Genomic DNA, 17,918 nt, shown 5'->3' with positions numbered 1-17,918 from the left:
CTTTAATCAACAGTTAACTTTTAATACACAATGCAACAAAACAAAGACGAACAAAGCTTGCTCTTGCTGCTGTTTTTCTAATCTTAGTCCATGAGAACACTATTTGCAGTTTCGAAAAAGTTGGACTTGAGATGCTTAATATATTAGAAATTAGATTATTTTTCCTGAAGTAATTATCTTTTCCTACCTTATCTTCCCTGGAAGACAACACTACCTCTTCTTCCTTAACAAACGCAGTGAATCTAGAGCTGCGCGAAGGACAGTTTGGGAGATTGCCGCCCCTAAATGGGACACTTGCTGTTTTCCTCCACGGCATGGAGAGGGGCCATTTTTCCCCAAACCGCCCCATGCACTAATAGCTTGATGGCTTTCCAGCAGATGCTTTTCTTGGCTCACAGAGATGGATTAATAGGCTTCCCCCCCTCTTTTGAGGTGAGTCACTGGGATTCCTTTCCCCTTCAAAGGTCAGGTTTCATGGGCCCACTTGACGGGCTCTGAGAAGCCAGTGTTCTCATGGGGCTTCACCATTCTGCAAGCAGGATGAAACTACGCTGCCAATGTAATATGTCCTTTTGCTGCTCTGTGGGGCTTCCAAGGTGGTATTGGCCCATTGGCTGCATTACCAGTTGTCATGGAAAAATCAATTGCTAGGCTGTAAAAATCATGTCTGATGAGAGGAACACAAACACTCTAAACACATGGTAAAATACACCGCAAACGTGCTCTGCTGTTAATCTACAAGAATTCTGCCCTCGGAAAACAGGTAAGAGGTGAGGCTGTTCAAGGTTATTAATTCCAGTGGCAGAAAGGTCAGTTATAATATATATGGAGAAAGACGGCCATGGTGAATGCTTTGGCTGCTGGTAGAGTTCAAAGCAGCCACATGGCCAGAGGGAAAATATACTACTTGGGACTGAATGATCTGGAACTAGATCCAAAAGCCAACCTTGTGGGTAGAAACACTGAAAGATGGGCTGGTCTTGTATTGACCAGGCTCCTGCTGCTCTCATCAGTGTTTAAAGGTGGAAAAGCACCTTTGCTCTCCTGCTCTGAGAAGAAAAGGCTGGTGCCCGAGAGGTAGAGGCACACAGGAGGTTAAAAGCTGCAGCCTGTCATCCTTCATTTGTACATTCATGTCAGTGAGCTGTGGCCAGGTTAGACAACTTGTTCAAAAGCACTGAGAAAGCAAGTCCAAGGTCAGCCTGGGGCTCAGGACCCAGCACTATGCCACATGTTCCAACCACGAGGTCAAAGCTGCTCAGAAAAAAGAAACAGAAAACCTCAAACGTGAACTATTTCCACTAGAGGGAAGTTTCAAGTGTCCATGGGTTTAGACACACCAATTTCTTCATGTCACTTTGCCTCTGATACTACCTCACACAAGGTTACCTAATTTCAGTTGTATTACCACATGCTAGGAGATGGTAGCTGTGCCGGTTATTTTAAATTAGGGTGTGTATTTTTTTCTGCAGTTAGTTATATACCCTTTGCGATCTAGAGAAACTGCTAGCTTTGACAACCAGGACGAGTTAATCATTGCAAGAAACAGTGCTGGATCCAAATTCCATTGGCATCAGGAGAATGAAACTTTCCGTTGACTTATATGAACATTGGATCAGATGCCAAATGACTACGGGGAACTTTTCCCACAGAATAGTTACACACCGTGGTAAGATCCTGAGCACTATCTAAAATGTAATCATCAAGAACTGAACGCTGGGACCTCATCTTACGGTTACTGTTAGTTTAGGGTTCGCCTAACAGCTTCCTAGGAGTGCCCAGGGCCTGAATCTGACAGGTCTCCGTAGGCTGGCCAGAGTCTTGAGTCTTCAGTAGAACGTGGAGTGTACTTACAGCCGTGTACCTCAAATGCAGCTTCTGTGACCCCTGCTCCTACGTGCCCAGAGATGAACTCAGATTAAAACATGGCCAAATTATCAAAATATTGGTTAAAAAAAATGCTGCAAAACCTCCTCATACAAAAACTTAATTCCCTTCTCCCCCTTCAAAATACTGGCCTCTTAACATGACCTGCAAGGTCAACAAAAAAATCAGACATCATAAAACCAACTGGGGAGACGAAATCCAAAGTCAAGGGCCACCTGCTGGGAACCCCCTGCTAATAACCCTAAAACATTAAAATCTGGAGTGTATCAGAGAACCAAGACCAGCTGATCTTGACTTTCCCTTTGAAGTGATCTGTACAGGGTCCTCTCTCCAGCCTGTAACAATGAGTATTGAAGAAGCAGCTATCAAACCCCTGATATTTACTGCAGTATAACATCAATTTCCTTCTGCAAATGGTATATACAAAAATTTACATGTGGTACCATCATAAATGGCTAGAGGAGTCATTATTGATGCTCTTTGTCACTCCTGACAGCCTGCTGATTACACTGGAGACTTAATGAAAACTTTTCTTCTTTCCCCTCCAAATGCATAGTAGAAATCAGGACATTTCCGTGGTGGCATGGTCACTATTCTCCCTGCTACAGCTCTTGGTGTCCCAGAGCTGAAGGTGAAGGAGGCTCCCTCTGAAGCTCTTGGTGCTGCTGGCCTGGTCAAGCGTGGCAGCTGGAGGCACATGCACTGAAAGGCAGCTTCTCTGCTACAGGCATCACGCGTGTCCCGGGTGGCGATGTGTGCACCTGCTAGCCTGGTGGCAAAATACCAGTTTCCTCTCTGAACTCCCTGGAGGAGCCCAGAAACCTCCTTTTAAGTTTGCCGTACCCTGTGGTCATCTCACGTCATGTCGTGTTTGATGAGGCGGTGCCTAATGCAGCACACAGCCACTGACAGCAGAGTGACAGAGATCTGACACGGCGGGTCACATCTCACTGGGCACGTTAGACCTCATCAGCCACCAGAGGACATCTTTCCTATGTTTATAGTCAGCAATGTCTGTAGTAAAGGCATTGGTCAAAATAAAACTAATTAGCAAAATGCCCTTTTAATGCCTGAGACGCAGCTCAGCTGCAGCCCAGATTCCTGCATTCAAGTCTTTCTAGCTCAGGAAGGTATAAAGTTTATATTTATATCCCAACATCCTCATGGAAAACAGATATTCTGTTAACTTTTCTGAAACACCCTGACCGGCAGATTCTGCAATTACACAACCAAATTAACTGTTAAAGTAGTAATTCTCATGGCTACTTGAGCTTGCTACTTACATTCTATATAGAAATGTGGCCAGGAGGCTAAAATATTTTGCTTCAAAAGCTATTAATAATTAAAAAAAAAAACCCAAACCAAAAACCAACCCAACCCAGCCCCTCAATTACACACATTTCTGCACAGCAGTTTAGATTCAGAGTTATATTTACTGGCAAAGCGCCAAGGGGCATAGTAAGCATCCTAATATTAAAAAAGTTACTTCCAAGAAAATCATGGCTTTTGTTTAATACAGCTCTAAAACGCATCACCTTCTGGCAGTCAGCTGCCGTGCTGCTTCTAGCTGTTTTAGAGAATGAACAGCAATATGGGAGTTAGCAGCTGGGAAGGGCTTATCAAAAGGCACGGGAATAAGTGCCAAAAAGAATTGGAAGTACTGAGCTTTTCAATCCTAATGGAACACACAAACACAAAGCAACCCTTATTCTCTTGCCTTATTTGATTTTTTTGAGGGAAATTATCACAAACTTGCATATCATTTCAGGGAATTACTTTAATATCTTCCGCTGGTAATAACCATAAATCTTAACAGCTTGAATTACTGCATCTTTGTAGTCATGCTGACTCTCAAGCTGCTCTGTTTTTGTTTCTCTGCTGTAAATGTCAGACAAGGAAGCTACAGTATTATTGTTGATAGGGATAGAAAATGCTTTAGATCCAAAGACCACAAAGGCTTGATCGAATGAAACAGGTAAAGCTATGTGCACATACACAGTTCACTGTTTTGCTGAACCAGGGCCTAACGTGTTGCAGTACCTTGCAAAGGTTCATTATTGCACATTATTAGGCTGGAAATTTCCACACTACTGAGCATGTACCAAGAACCAAGGGGAGAGAGATAATATACCATGAAGATATACTGAAGATACCTGTATTTGAGTGTTCTTTCTGTGTGAAAGCAATTCTTCTCAACAGCACTTCTCACCCTCCCTGCCTCCTTCCTATCTCTGTGCATCTGAAAATTCCAGTCGAAAACCTGGATTGCTGTTATGAGCCACTGCAGCACTCGGTCTGGTATGGGGCTTCTGCCAGAACAAGGCAGGCAGACCTGAATACATCTCCCTGAATAAACCTGAAATAAAAGGGACAACTCAACCTGCAGAAGAACATCATGACCTCTCAATCACCATTATCTCCTCCCAGTACTACAGTTTTAGAAACGAAAGACAGTTTAATACTGGCTTTAATTTTCCAGTCGTCAGCCAGGGACTGTGAGACCATCAATTCCCCCAGCAGGGGCCCAACACCAAGTGCAGTGTAGCAACTGTTTGGCTAAAATGACCTGCACTGAGATCAAAGCCCCAGATCCTGCTCTTCATCCTTGACTGAACCAGCATTCTTCTCTTGTCAGTCCATCACGGTAATGCTGTATCCTACAATAACACTATCCAATGGGATAAACAGTTGAAAAATGACATTTGGAGACCTGCTGAGCCATGAAACAATATTTACTTGTGCCAACTCTCAGCACAAAAGCCCCGCGACAAAAGCAACATCACATGTACCACTGTAGCTTTTACACACTCAACATGACCACCAGAGAAGGAATCTCTGCTAACAGCCATGGCTTCAGACTGACTTTTAACTTCCTATATTATTTGTAAGATGAGCACTCCTTGTGTTTGTTAATCATTATATTGCATGAGATTCAGCAACAAAAACTCTTTAGTGTACCTAAATTCAGACACAAAAATGTAACGTCAGAATGGACAAGAACTGCTGCCTTTGCAGCGGGACACTAACGCACTTCTCTGAACACCAAATCTGGTTTTTAAAGCTTTCTAAAGGTGAAGGGTTTTGAAGCAGCTCTGAAGCTTCACCACCTGAAGTGCATTTTAGTGTTGCTACTCTTCCGCCATTCTATTATTTGCTTATTAAGATAAGGTGTTTTCTGCGGCTTATCAATTAAGAGTTCAGTCTAACATGGCTAGGCTTAAAACCACATAACAAAATCCCATCTTCAAGGGGCGGGAGCAGCCTTGTGGCCTCTCAAGCGCTAGCTCTGGCACACTAAAACCGTGTTGTTTACTCTTCAGCATTGACTGAGACAGACTCTGCAGCTCTGGGATTAGAGGCTATTTAGTTAATTGATGCAGCAGAACCAGAAGGATCCCGTAACACCATCAATAAATGGACTTCAAAACCAGTAGGCATTCTTCCTTTCATGCCTTTTTCTACAACAAAGTTCAGGAAAAAAATTTCTTGGGAGTGAAACCACCCTGAGAAAGAATCATGGTTGCGATCGTTCAGATCTGAGAGAGATTTTGAAAATGCTCATAGGTTTTGGCACCAGAATTGATCTTAATCATACAGACTAATGTCCTGCACAAGAGATATTCCGTAGTATGAAATTTTTTCTTCCCTGCTATAGCTTCAAGATGCAAAATATGCTTCTTCCCAATCTTCTAATCACCTGAAAAACCCCAACTGCATGTGGGCCTCAGAACTGGAGCAGTAGGAACTCCCATGTGTCAGAATTGCAAACTCTAGATGTTTTCACAGGGAGTGTAAGTTATATATAAATGATGATTGAAGAACATGTACCAGAGGTGGAAGGTGATAGCTCGTTTGTCCCTATCCAAGAAGCTGAATGACCTGCTAAGATATTAAGTGTTCTCCCTCGATTGACAGATACTGTGCTGGGGTGACACAACCAATGCTTACTTAACCTGGGCAAATGAGGAATACAATAAGGAGAGAATCTAAACAAAGGAAAATAAGAGAAATAAAGACTACTGAATAGTTATCTAGACCACAATAATTGAGGTAACAAAAGTGTATGGATGTGAAATGGAGAAAAGAAAGCAGAAGGTTAGTAGTGACGCTGCTGGTAGCAGATATCCCCGATATAATGCCACTCTAAGCTGTGTGGCTTCACTGACTTTTAGGCACAGAGGGCCACATCTCTGCCACCATATGTCCAAAGTAATGAATCTGAGCTGGACGTGCTGGGTGGTATTGTGCAAACGTGCAAGCATAGCAACAGTGCTTCTGAAGCCAACTCAGCTGTTGCTGTATCTTGCTCCCCAGTGCCTCTGGTTTTAGAGGCAGCATGCACAGACCTTTTATTCCCATAGAACAGTTAATCCATCTAAACAAGAGAGCTTGTAACTACAGAGCTGCTATTTTACAAGCAAACCATCTAAACTTCACCAGCATAGAACATGAGGTCAAGGTATGGTAGTTCTTACAGCGTAACACTTTTCCTTCATTGCAGAAGTTCAGAGCTTCTCAGCCCTTTCCTTAAGAACTCAAGATGATCATCGGTTTATCTAGAAACTATTCCATGTTAAAATACACGGTACTGCATTGGCACTTTTCTTATATCACAGGTGGTAGTGAGTGGATATGTGGCAGACTCTCACAGTCAGGTCTCAGATCTCACAGTCAGGGCCACTCCATGTGGCTGACTGTGTGCAGCCTGGAGGGCTCACCACTGCACCGACCCAGCACGTGGGACTCTGCCAAAGCCAGTGAATAAGCATCAAGCTCACTCCACTCTAACACAATCCTGCAAGGCATGTGGGCACTTTCTGCCTGAGGAGCAGACAGTCCCCTACAGCAGAGAAGGCAAATTAGCATGGCAGGCAGGAGGACAAGCCGTCGCGGGTGTTCTTCACCGCAGAGGCCCACAGGATTAATAATGCGCTTTTTCCCATACAGGTGATTTGTTACACCAAAAAGTAGTTCTGCTTAAATACACTGTGACTTTGCCTGAACTATGAGTCCCTGCATCACCTTCCTGACAACTATGGGGCTGTCCCATGGAAGCAAATGTGTACTGGGAAACTACTGTTTACTTGCACTACTTACATATATAGCTGAGAATGAAGGTGAAAACCAAGGGACTTACTGTTATTTTTTTTTTAAATTATATGGCTATTACAGATGACAGGATTCATGCTGCAGACAGTCAAACATGACCACATTTTTTTCAGTTTTCAGAGATGCAATTAAGATATTCAGCTCCACCCAGTGGAGATCTCTGAACGAGAAACCGAAGCCCCTTTTTTGTGTGTCTCTGCAGAGCCACATGCCTGCTCCACCACATTGCCACCCTGCCAGGCTTCAGGTTCAGAGCAGAGCAACTTGTGCAACTGTGCCAGCTTGGCCCTGAGACCCAACAAACATGCCCTGCCTCTCAGCTGTGACAGCACCTCAGACGTTTCCATCATGCTAATATGAATAAAAGGCCACTAGTCCAGAACTAGATCCTATTTGGACATTGGAGAGCAGGCAAAGGGGACACGTGACTGCCTGCACCTGTCAGTGTAAATGTCTCCTTAGACTACGTACTATTTGTGGGACAGAGAAGGGTGGGAGAAAGGCAAATGCTCACAGAGAAGTTGTACAGGCTAGGAGGCAATTCAGCTCTGACCAAGTTAAAAGAGCAGGTTCTGCAATGTCTTGCTACAGAAACCAAAACCAGGTAGGAACTATCTCCAAAAAGGCAACCATATACATCTGAGGAAATCATGCAAAGAATGAGCGAAGGCAGATCTCATCTGCTGCTGGTTGATTTAACAGATAAGAACCCAGACTGATACATCTGTAAAATACAGGCTGAGGATATTTTACAAAAGTATAAGGATAGAGAAGCTCCTGGGATTTCAGCAGAAATAGTTCAGTTTCGTGTCAGAATAACGTCATTGAAATCAGTAGCCAGTACAGTTGGAATCAAACAGTAGAAAAACCACATAACAATTACTTTTCCTGCTGCCATGGACTATAACCAGCTCTGCTGCAGGCAGAGTTGATGATGGATTCAGCCCTTTCAGGGATGTCAGTGTGATGACAGGATGATAATATTACTGGACAGTCTGACACACCTGGGCGTTTCTGGGATGCAAACACAGCAGCTAACTTGTGGCACACACCCAGCAGAGTGTTGTGAAAGCTGCTACTCTGCACAAAGGGTGCAGGTCAGATTGTGAGACTTGGTTCATTTAGCTGATTTGATCAGTTACAGTCCAACTATTTGATCACAACTGACTCCTTATCCAGCTAAAGGAATGACTCAGAGATCTAGACAATGCATGAAGAATGTAAGTGTAGTCAACATTGAGATCGTTATCATTAAATTCTGAACACCATATGAACTCTTAGTGAGCATAAAACCTTCTGTACACAGGCTCTTGCAATTTACTCACGACATCACTCTTAAAACCAATACTGTGAAGCGGGAGGCATCATTGCTTAGGGTGTCAAAAGCATCCCCAAGCACCTTGGAAAGTCAGGTCTCTTATTTAGGAGTCCAAGTATTTACTTTAGGCAAAACTATTTTTAGGCAAGTAAATTTGAAATGGACCGCCATCACATATATGTATTTAATATTAGAAAACAGTGAATTTCAAGAATTCCAAGAATTTCAAGAATTTCCAATTTGTCCTCAAGAGTTAAATGTTTCACCTCTAAGATTATTTTGGAAGGTAGAGTAGAGCAATATTTACTGACAGCCTAACAGGCTTACCATCAGGACAACAACAAACTTGGGACATCAGAAAAAGCCAGTTCCCTAGAACGTACCCATATGATGAAACAGCTCACCTCACTATGCTTTGCAAAACAAAGCAGCTTAGAAATTCAGAGATATCCAGTTGTGAAAGCTGAGTCAAGCTGTAGGAGTAGGGGGTAATCTTTACAAATGAAAACTGGCTTTACTTGTAAAATCATGACTACGATGGCTATTTAGTATCAACTCAGGGAAAGGAGACTACTTCATTTCATAAAGTCTCTTAAGTCAAGGGAAAAAAGTATTAACCACTTAGTAGCCAGGAATGCCTACGCTGCATTCACATTGTTTCTCTTGCTGTAAATACACATGTTTTAAGCAACAGTTCTGCTGTGTTTTGTTTCTACTGTCAGCTGAATGGAAAGATGTGCAACACGTAAAAAAAAAAGAAAGCAGATGAGAGGTTACATATGGTGAACGATTATATGGCTCTCTGTTGTAGAACGAGTGCAAGCTCAGATCAATCCCACTTACCTTCAGTGAAACAAAATAGTAGGATACAATCTAAATCTATATTGATATAAATATTTGGCGAGAAAGAAGCTTTCTGCTCAAAGGCTGAGTGTAACACTAAACATTCCGGTTTACCTTCAGTTTTCAGAATATATTCTATAATAATTTGTTACAAGTAATGTTTCTCTGCTCTTATTTCAGTTTCACCCTGAAATCAATTTCTAATCCAGTCTACAGGCTCATGCCTCCCTGAAATGAAATAATACACGTTGACAGTGGTGTTTGTACCTTCGTCTGTGCATCAACAGCAGCTCCTTGGTTAACAAGAACCTCTGCTACATTGACTCTGTCCTCCTGAGCAGCCAGGTGGAGTGGCGTCAGTCCGCTCTGCAAATTAGAAGCAACAAGTAACAGTCTTCAGAGGAGGCACATGAATACAAAAATGCAAATTCAGGTATCAGTAAGACTCGAAACAGCCTGCTGAACTTAAAGAAATTACAAATTCCGCTTTCACTATGTAATGTGCTTCCTAATCACATTTGTTGATTTGCAGGAATGTACAATTTAAAAGACAGGAAGATCATGTTTCTTTCACACAAGGAGCACTTCTGCATGCAGTGTTCAGTGTGGGATAGCAAATTATAGCACTTTAACAAAAAGTCGTCTAGTATTTTTTTACTTCCTGACTAATTCACTTCCTTAGAATGAGTAAGATTTGAGAAGAAATACTGAATTATTGTTTACACTTCTACAAGTTTTCTAGAAGCAACATTCACTCAGATTTATCCTTACCTTTTAATCCTCTACTTGATCATTTTCAAACACAGGCAGAAAAGATGAAACTACATTTCTCTGAGACCAGGTCCATTTCTTTCCACCCAGGGAGTATACAGACTTGCTAGGTGACAGGTACTGACACACTTACTTTTTGGATAGCTCGTTATTTTTCTTATCTGGAACTCGAGATCTAAAATCCTTAAAACCTCAGAAAGCTATGCAACTTTCTGTCACATAAAAGACCTCAGGTAAAAGGTATAAAAGAGAGAATCTGCTGAGAGGAAGTTGTTAGGAATGGGAGAGAATATCCCCTACTCACAAATGACAGTTCTTTTTCTCTCCTCCTGTTCCTACTGCCTTTAGCACTGGTGACAGAAGAGTGGGTGGCACCAGTTGGTATATCAGGAAGAAACATGTGCTAAGTTTCCTACCCTTGAACCCAAACTCATGTCCACAGTGGACTCACCAGAGGCAGTAACTGCTGAGAGCATCCCACTGGACTGCACTCAAACATGCAATCCTGATGACAATGCAGTTGAGGTGGTCACGTTATACAAATATATAACAGTAACCAGCTGTAAGTTACCTAATGAAGCCTCGATATTATGGGTTGACTAAGAAGATTTAATAAGTGCTCAGTGCCCACACTGGGCCTCTGAGTATTCGGCTCCCAACTATTCTGTGGATCCTAAAGAAAACAAATGCTCCTTTTATTCCCATTGCAAAACTCAGAACTTAGTGTGCTTTAAATGTCTGGCTTCAAATATAGGTGCTGAGCTCAGAGGAAATGTGCATCCCTAAGCGAGTACAGGGGAACTACTTTCAAAAGGTGGTGTTATCAGTATAATGAGAAACTAGAGATTACATCCTTCAATCTGTTACTGTTCAGTTGTTGCAGGTAATTAACCTCTAGTGGGACTGAATCAGAATGCCAAGCAGCTGCAGTCATGCTCTCTGTATTAGCTTTAGCAGCAAAACCATGATAGCCAATGTGATACAGAATGTGTACATGGCAAATTGCCCTGTGGGGATACAGAGTACATCCTGCACTGCATAAGCCCACACAGTTGACTGAGACTAGGGAAAAAAAATCAACATCTGCAAGAGAAGCTTCCTGAAGGAGGGCCCCAAAATAACCAAACTGTAAAGTTCAAAAGAAAACAACACAGGAGCCCTGTGCAGCATCACCCACAGCCTCAGAGGACACTGAGTCTTTCTACCTGCTGAGAACAAGAAATACTTTCCATGGAAAATTGTCACTTGCCTTTCTACTTTAGCCACAAAAATCCATACTGAAACTGCATTTTACATCATCTCTGGTGTCTAGTGGGGCATTTAAAGAATTAAGGCTGCACATTTGCTGGAAACATTACTATGGAGCAGACTTAATAGTCTATAAATTCATGCATGTAGAAAGTAAAATCTACCAACTTCTCTTTCCTGCCCCCAGGAGAAATTACACCAAAAGTCACTGTGCTCTGAGGAACACCCCCTGGGGAGGAAGAATCGCTTATATTAATGAACAAAATCTCAGACAACCTTGCTGCTGTTATCCCATTTCAAAAATCAGCTTCCATTAACAGGTTAGTTGTTACCATCACTTGATGGGCAGGCATATATCTAGAGGCTCATAAATGACACGTGCCAGCCCCACTAGCTGCTGGGAGGGGGAAGACATTTTCTCTCTGGGCATGTTTCGGCAGACTAGCATAATGTGGAAGGAAGGAAGATGGGTTACTAAGTTCCTCTGCAGCACGTGCTATCACTGAAACTTGGGTACTAGGAAATACAGTCCCTTCAGTACGACATGGCATGCTGCTCTCTTTGCCAGAAGAAATGATGTTGAGTATTCAAACACCTGCACCAGTTTTCAAAACCTGCAGAATCACAGTGGACAAGATTCACTTGCAGGCCCCCATCCTTCTCATCGCCATGTTTGTTTATTGCCTTAGCAGCAGCCAGGGGAACACTTACCTTGTTGCTGAGATTTACGTTAGCATTTCTAGTAAGAAGCAATGACACCATGTCCACGTGGCCATCCTGAGAGGCGAGATGTACAGGGGCAATGCCCTGCCTGGTTACAGCATTGGCATCAGCACCATATTCCAGCAGTGTAGTTGCTATGTCCATCTGGTTTTTCTTGGCAGCTATGTGCAGTGGCGTATAGCCGTTCTGTCAACAGAAAGCACTTCATTGCAAGCTACTCATTAAACATTGTGATAAATCACTTTCCTTTGCCTACCCGATTCTATGAAAGTCATTAGTCCTAAAAATTCTGTCAAACATAGTCAAATATAATATTAACTAGTTGTACAAATGAATGTATCAGAGCTTTAAGCAATCTGTTTCTGAAAGTACCACTACAAATAGGAGTATTCTGAAAGTAACTTTCAAATTTGGAAAAAAAATATCTGTTCAGAAGAGCACAACCTATAGCAACAGAAATCTGAGTTTCAGTTCACAGGCATTTGCTACTTTTCTTTAAATGTACATAAAACTTTTAACAAACAGAGGAGCAGGATGTGCTTTCATAACTCAGAACAGCTGTTATTGTTTGGGGTTTTTTCCCATTTCCCAGTGTGAATGATAGCATTATGTACATGAAATATGGCCTTTCTTGCAGCATTTACCCTAACCTAACAGGCTCTTTTAATTCATATCAAGGGAAAATTAAAGCATATAACTTTAGTGTCTTGCATTCTTTATTCTTCTATTCCTTCCAGTATGTATACCTAGTGAGCCCACTACTAAAAATAAAAATGCAGTCTCTATTGCATGAATAAATTTTATAATTCTAAAAAAGGACAGATTTGGCAGAGAATAGATAAATAGATATAAAGAATAACTGATTAGCACAAAAATATCACAACATTGACTAAGGTATGACCAGCTTTTGAGATGGATTGTTTAATCAAGGACTTTCTGTCTTTCAGAAATGTATTAGCCCTCATTTTAAAGCAAACGGCAAATGCGCACACCTACGCGTGTGACAAGGAAGGTCGGGGGGGATGAGACCCTAGCTGCATAAACCATTTCATATGGGATCATAAGTATCATGTGCATCTCGGGCTACACAGCCCAATAAAATCTATCAAAAGGCACAAAGCAATCACCTGGCTTGGCTCCTCCCTGTGCCCCGTGGGGCTGCAGGGCTGTGCTATATGGAAGGCACGTCACAAAAGATGCAGGGCAATGCAGGTAGGAGCAAAGAATAAATACACAGGGGCACAGAAATCATTACAGGAGAACTTTAATAGTAATCTGGAAGTGAGAGACATGCCCATCACTAACTCCATGTGGAAAAGGTTCTGTAACCTTCAAAATTCAATTCATATTCAGTTCAGGCCTTAGATACTAAGATAGTTCAAAATGACACCCAGGAAACACAGTGCCACAATTAATAAGGGAAGTATACAGCCACTGAATTTTCATTTTGAACAGAAAATGCTTCAGGAAAAAAATAAACACAATCCTTTTTCTTAGACTACCTGTGCAGACTTACATGTAAAACAGCCATCGCCACGTAAGTACCTACTAAATGCTAAATAACACGTGCTAAATCCTGCATATATGTGAAATTGTGTATTTTAAATGGAACTCATGTATATTTTATAAAATAACAAATGCAGTTTTCAAGCCTTTTCCTCACAAATGGGCACACATTGCTGTCAGTGGAATGGAAAGCAGCAGGTTGCCAACAGAAGGCAAAAAGAGCTGAAAAATAAAAGCTGAAATTCAGCTCAGTCTCAGCCTGCATCTTCCCCTCATGATAAGGGCTGTGCTGTGTCACTACACATAGATGTGGAAGGGAATGGAGAGGTTTGAAAGGAATGGTACTGGGTTATTCTGGCTGCCATGGAAAAAAGGTAAAAAGAGAAAAATGTTAAAGATGAAGGGACAGAGAAAAACTGAGGCTTGGGGGTGAGGAAGAAAAGTGTTGTAAAGTGGATACCAAATTAAAATTAGGTGCAAGCCTAATCTTGGTCCATAAAAAAGATTAATTGTTCATCAGAGTAACCGTTTGTATCACAGCACTGTATTCTGACATGGCCCCGTCACATACCCTTTCACTGATCACTCTTCAAGGCAAGTGCTGCTGGGCCAGGCTAACGAGCCAGCCCTAAGATCAGTGTTAAAGACAGGAATGTCACAGAAAAAGCAACTGCTGCTGAAACTAACTGTGGACCCAGTGATGAGATACGACGTAACACATTTATTTATGCGACCACATTCACAAAACAAATGGGGAATCATCTGCTGCTACCGACATCATATTTCAGATGACTGCACAGTGGGTGCCTGAAGCAACAAACATGCTACTGTTAATTTTATTTAGTATTGACGCTCTCTCCAGTCAGTGTTGCTGTGGCTCACTTGCTGCAGAATACTAACAAATGCTTTCTTTTAGGAAAACTTACAGATGGCACTTGAGGGCCTGATGTGGCAGCTGCAAAACTGGCCTGTTACAGATGAGGAAGCTAAGGTGACCTGACACATGAGTTTGTATAATGTTATACCATAGTCTATAGCGCTTCCCCCTTGGTTTGGACTTCCCAAGCCCCTGGCAGTGGCTGCTGCATTCCCTGTCCCTACAGGATGCACAGCTTCCACTGGCAGTTTCTTCCAGTGAAAACTGGGTCAGTGTCTTCTCATCCCCTTCAGAAGGCCCTTTCTTCCCCGCTGTGGCATTTAAGAGTGCTGTGTTGCAGTGGTAAAAGATCAGAGATCACTCCAGTTCACCTCCTGGGGCACTGCTCTGGCAGATTGCCACTATCGACATTATTGATTTTAGACTGTGCCGTTGCTGCTGGCTATCTATGTTTATTTAGCTTTCCTCTACTTCGTACTATAAGCTCTGGGACCTACCATGTACGACAGACTCCATCCTCCCTAGCCATGCAGAAGGCCCCTAGTGTTATGGCTGTATTCAGTCATGTGTGAGAGGAAGGCAGTCAAGGAGAGCTCTCTGTCTATCTACAATACTGGCTTTTCCACTAGCTCTTCCTTTTCCACAGTGTTTTTTTCAGTGATTTTAGGAACGTACCTGTGTTGTTTCAGACGGTGTATTTACACTACACTTAACCTGCTTGAACCTACGTAAGCTTCCACCCTGTTTTACTTATTGCTGCTGTCCAACTATCAATTATTGATCCATACTTAAAACTGCATTCCTCAGAAGACACAGACACTCTAGGCTTCTCTAAGTTCTTTCTTCTACTCAGAACTAGAATACATTTAATTATTTATTCTTTCACATCCCCTGAAATCTTACACTGTGTATTGTTTTGCCCACAGTAAAGTACAATCAAAGCAGGGCTGTGACTGGATGTTTTATTTTCTCGCCAGTCTATTTACACTGTGGTAGAAGTATTCTGAAGCACATTAATAATTACATACATTGTACTGAGAAACATATCGCACCTCAGAAGTCATCCTGTGGCACAATACAGGAGAACTACTCCTGTTTAGCAGTGCATTAACTCCAAGCTTGCCCTGCACAGATGTTAACATGCAATGATGGCTGGCTTGGAGAAGGCACTAAGGAGACTGGACAAGTGAAAGCAAGGCTCAGTATTCACCGAGACGGAACTTTATTGAAACTAGAGATATTTAATGTTTCTACATCTATATTTGCCTTTTTACTGGTATTTTATTCAACTGCAGAATTGTTCTAACAGCTTTATGTGGTTGTGAGACATTAATAAACATGGTCACTGAGCCCCCTGTAATTGCAAGCATATACAGTCTAGAAGAACAGGCAGACAGTGAATGAAGTGACACAAAAAGCCTAGCTATTGTTCCCCCAGAGTGTCCAGTACTTGTACCTTCGCAGATGCGTGAGGTGAAGCTCCCTGGTCCAACAGTAGGAGTGCCACTTTCTGGTTATCGTAGTGTGCAGCTACATGCAGTGGTGTTAAACCGCTCTAAAAACACATGCAGAACGAACAAGTGCTGTTACAGACCCTCTCCAGAGAAAACTTAAGATTTTGGAAAATTGGAGCAGATAAGGTGAAAAAGCAAGTTTGTTATTCATTCATGTATCCAGAGTCTTTGATAACTTTAGAATCAAAGGAAAAAAAACCCAGAAATTTGAAAATCCTTACTGAGCTGTGACAGCCCTTTTCACTTTTCCCAGGGAAGACGAACAGAGAAGCGCATATCTGTGCTGCCCCCAGGACAGAGCAGGTAAGGAATTTTGACCCTGAGGTCATACCCTCAGCAATGTTTTTCTTTAACTGCAGTGGATAACTAAACTGTCCTTCCGATCTGTAAAACTCCAGGCTGGGCTGGTTTAAAAAGATTGAGATCCTACTAAGCTTTGCCCCTTGTCACAAGACCTGGGGGAGCACAACCAGCTGCCTGAATACTCTGATAAGGACTGTAAATAATCTGGGCAGGAAGGCAGGGGAATGGTTTGTCTCCATTCCACTGGATGGCTACAGCGAGGACATAATTTTGTTGTCAATTAATGACAATAAAAGTCTCTTTTGTCATGAGGTCGCTGACTCTTGGCAGCCCCAGCAGGGACTGGAATATTACATGAAACCTATTCCTGTTAAATCCAGGCTGGGGATACTAGTGCGATGGTAAGTAGGTAGAAGGACATTATTAGAATATTATGTGCATTTAGGCATTTGCTGTGCAAGTGGCAGTGGCTTCTTCTGTCATACCTTTCCCGAAGCATCAGGAGATGCATTCTTCTGAAGCAGGAGGTTGGCTACCTCAATTTTCCCATATTTTGCAGCCACATGTAGAGGAGTAAATCCTTTCTGTAAGACAAAGCAGTTATATAGCAGCCTAGTGCACTCTTTTTAAGGGTAAGGCTTGTCCCTAATCTACAAGGATACTGCTGTTTCCATCCATCACCTTGCATAGTCCTGAGTACAGGCAGCAAGTCTGCAGCTTCCCACCTGCCCCAGCAGGTCTGGAGGCCCTCCTGCGCAAGGCAAAGCCCTATATACATTAAAACAAGTGTTAAAAGGGAAGAGTCAGTTCCTTTCTTCACACCACCAAAAACCCGAGGACAAGTCTGGGTAACAGCTTATCCACTCCTGTCAAGAATTTCTGCCCTGCATTCCTTTCATTCCAAGAAAGCGCATGTCTATCTGATCACTGGGATACGTTATACCTCAGGCTCTGAAGCAAAAGCACAAAGCTTTGTATCCTTTTAACAAGACGTAGCTCGTTCTTACAATATTTGTATGTGTATATGACTCTTGCAGCACTTAATTCACAAATAGCACTCGCTACAGGTATATTTTACTATAGAGGCTACAACTTTTGCAACTCCCTTACCTTGGTAATGATAGATAAAGATGCACCATGATCCAGAAGAACAGAAGCTACATCTTCGTGTCCTTCTCGAGCAGAAAGATGCAGGGGCGTATAGCCAGACGTCGTAGCTGCATTTGGAGATGCTCCTTGCTGTAGCAGCTGCTGTACTATATCTGCTTTTCCCAGTCGAGCAGAAATGTGCAGCGGCGTTTGGTCATCCTAAACGTGAAGGAAACAACACCACCCTACCTAAGAAAACTAAGGTTCATATTTTGACAGAAAGTATTTGCTCAGATTCTATTGCTTTTCAAAATTGCAGATGAGGATTAATTCTACTGAGGTCTTACCTAGTGAATATTGCACACTGGCTTTCTCTTTGTCATATTATAAAGATACACGGTGCTTTATTGATTCATCAAAAATATTCTAGAAAAGTCCATAATCCATAACAGTAAATAAAGTGATCAATTTTCTTAATCTGGATTTGCCTTACTTCGCCACTAAGGTGCATTGAGCTTCCTGTTGAATTTGAGACCTTTCTTAAAATGCAGCGAATGTATAGCTCTATTCCTCACATCTTGATCTCTTTTACGATTGCCAGCAACATTTAACAACTCAGTCAGTTGTTTGGCGTGACCTGACGTACCTAGCGTATTATTGCCTAGTAACTTGCATTAAATATCATATTTTGCACTTCTTTACTGGTGAGTGATTTGTTTGGTACTTTGCA

At 42.2% G+C, this 17,918-nt stretch overlaps 1 protein-coding gene across 3 annotated transcripts in view; it reads right to left on the bottom strand.

Moving 5' to 3' along the window:
* ANK3 (ankyrin 3) overlaps positions 1–17,918 on the bottom strand; it is a 375,046-nt gene that overhangs the window by 86,669 nt on the left and 270,459 nt on the right. For all 3 annotated transcript variants that reach the window (XM_064464766.1, XM_064464771.1, XM_064464768.1), the window contains 5 exons: positions 17,210–17,407; positions 16,585–16,683; positions 15,739–15,837; positions 11,888–12,085; positions 9,425–9,523 (listed from right to left, as the gene is read on the bottom strand). In XM_064464766.1, the coding sequence (XP_064320836.1) occupies positions 9,425–9,523; positions 11,888–12,085; positions 15,739–15,837; positions 16,585–16,683; positions 17,210–17,407 (693 nt within the window). The remainder of the gene's footprint in view (positions 1–9,424; positions 9,524–11,887; positions 12,086–15,738; positions 15,838–16,584; positions 16,684–17,209; positions 17,408–17,918) is intronic.

The sequence above is a fragment of the Phalacrocorax carbo genome, chromosome 13, assembly GCF_963921805.1.
Source record: "Phalacrocorax carbo chromosome 13, bPhaCar2.1, whole genome shotgun sequence".
NCBI classification, from domain to species: domain Eukaryota; kingdom Metazoa; phylum Chordata; class Aves; order Suliformes; family Phalacrocoracidae; genus Phalacrocorax; species Phalacrocorax carbo.
The sequence above is the reverse complement of the archived record's forward strand: the minus strand, read 5'-3'. Positions and strand labels throughout refer to the sequence as shown.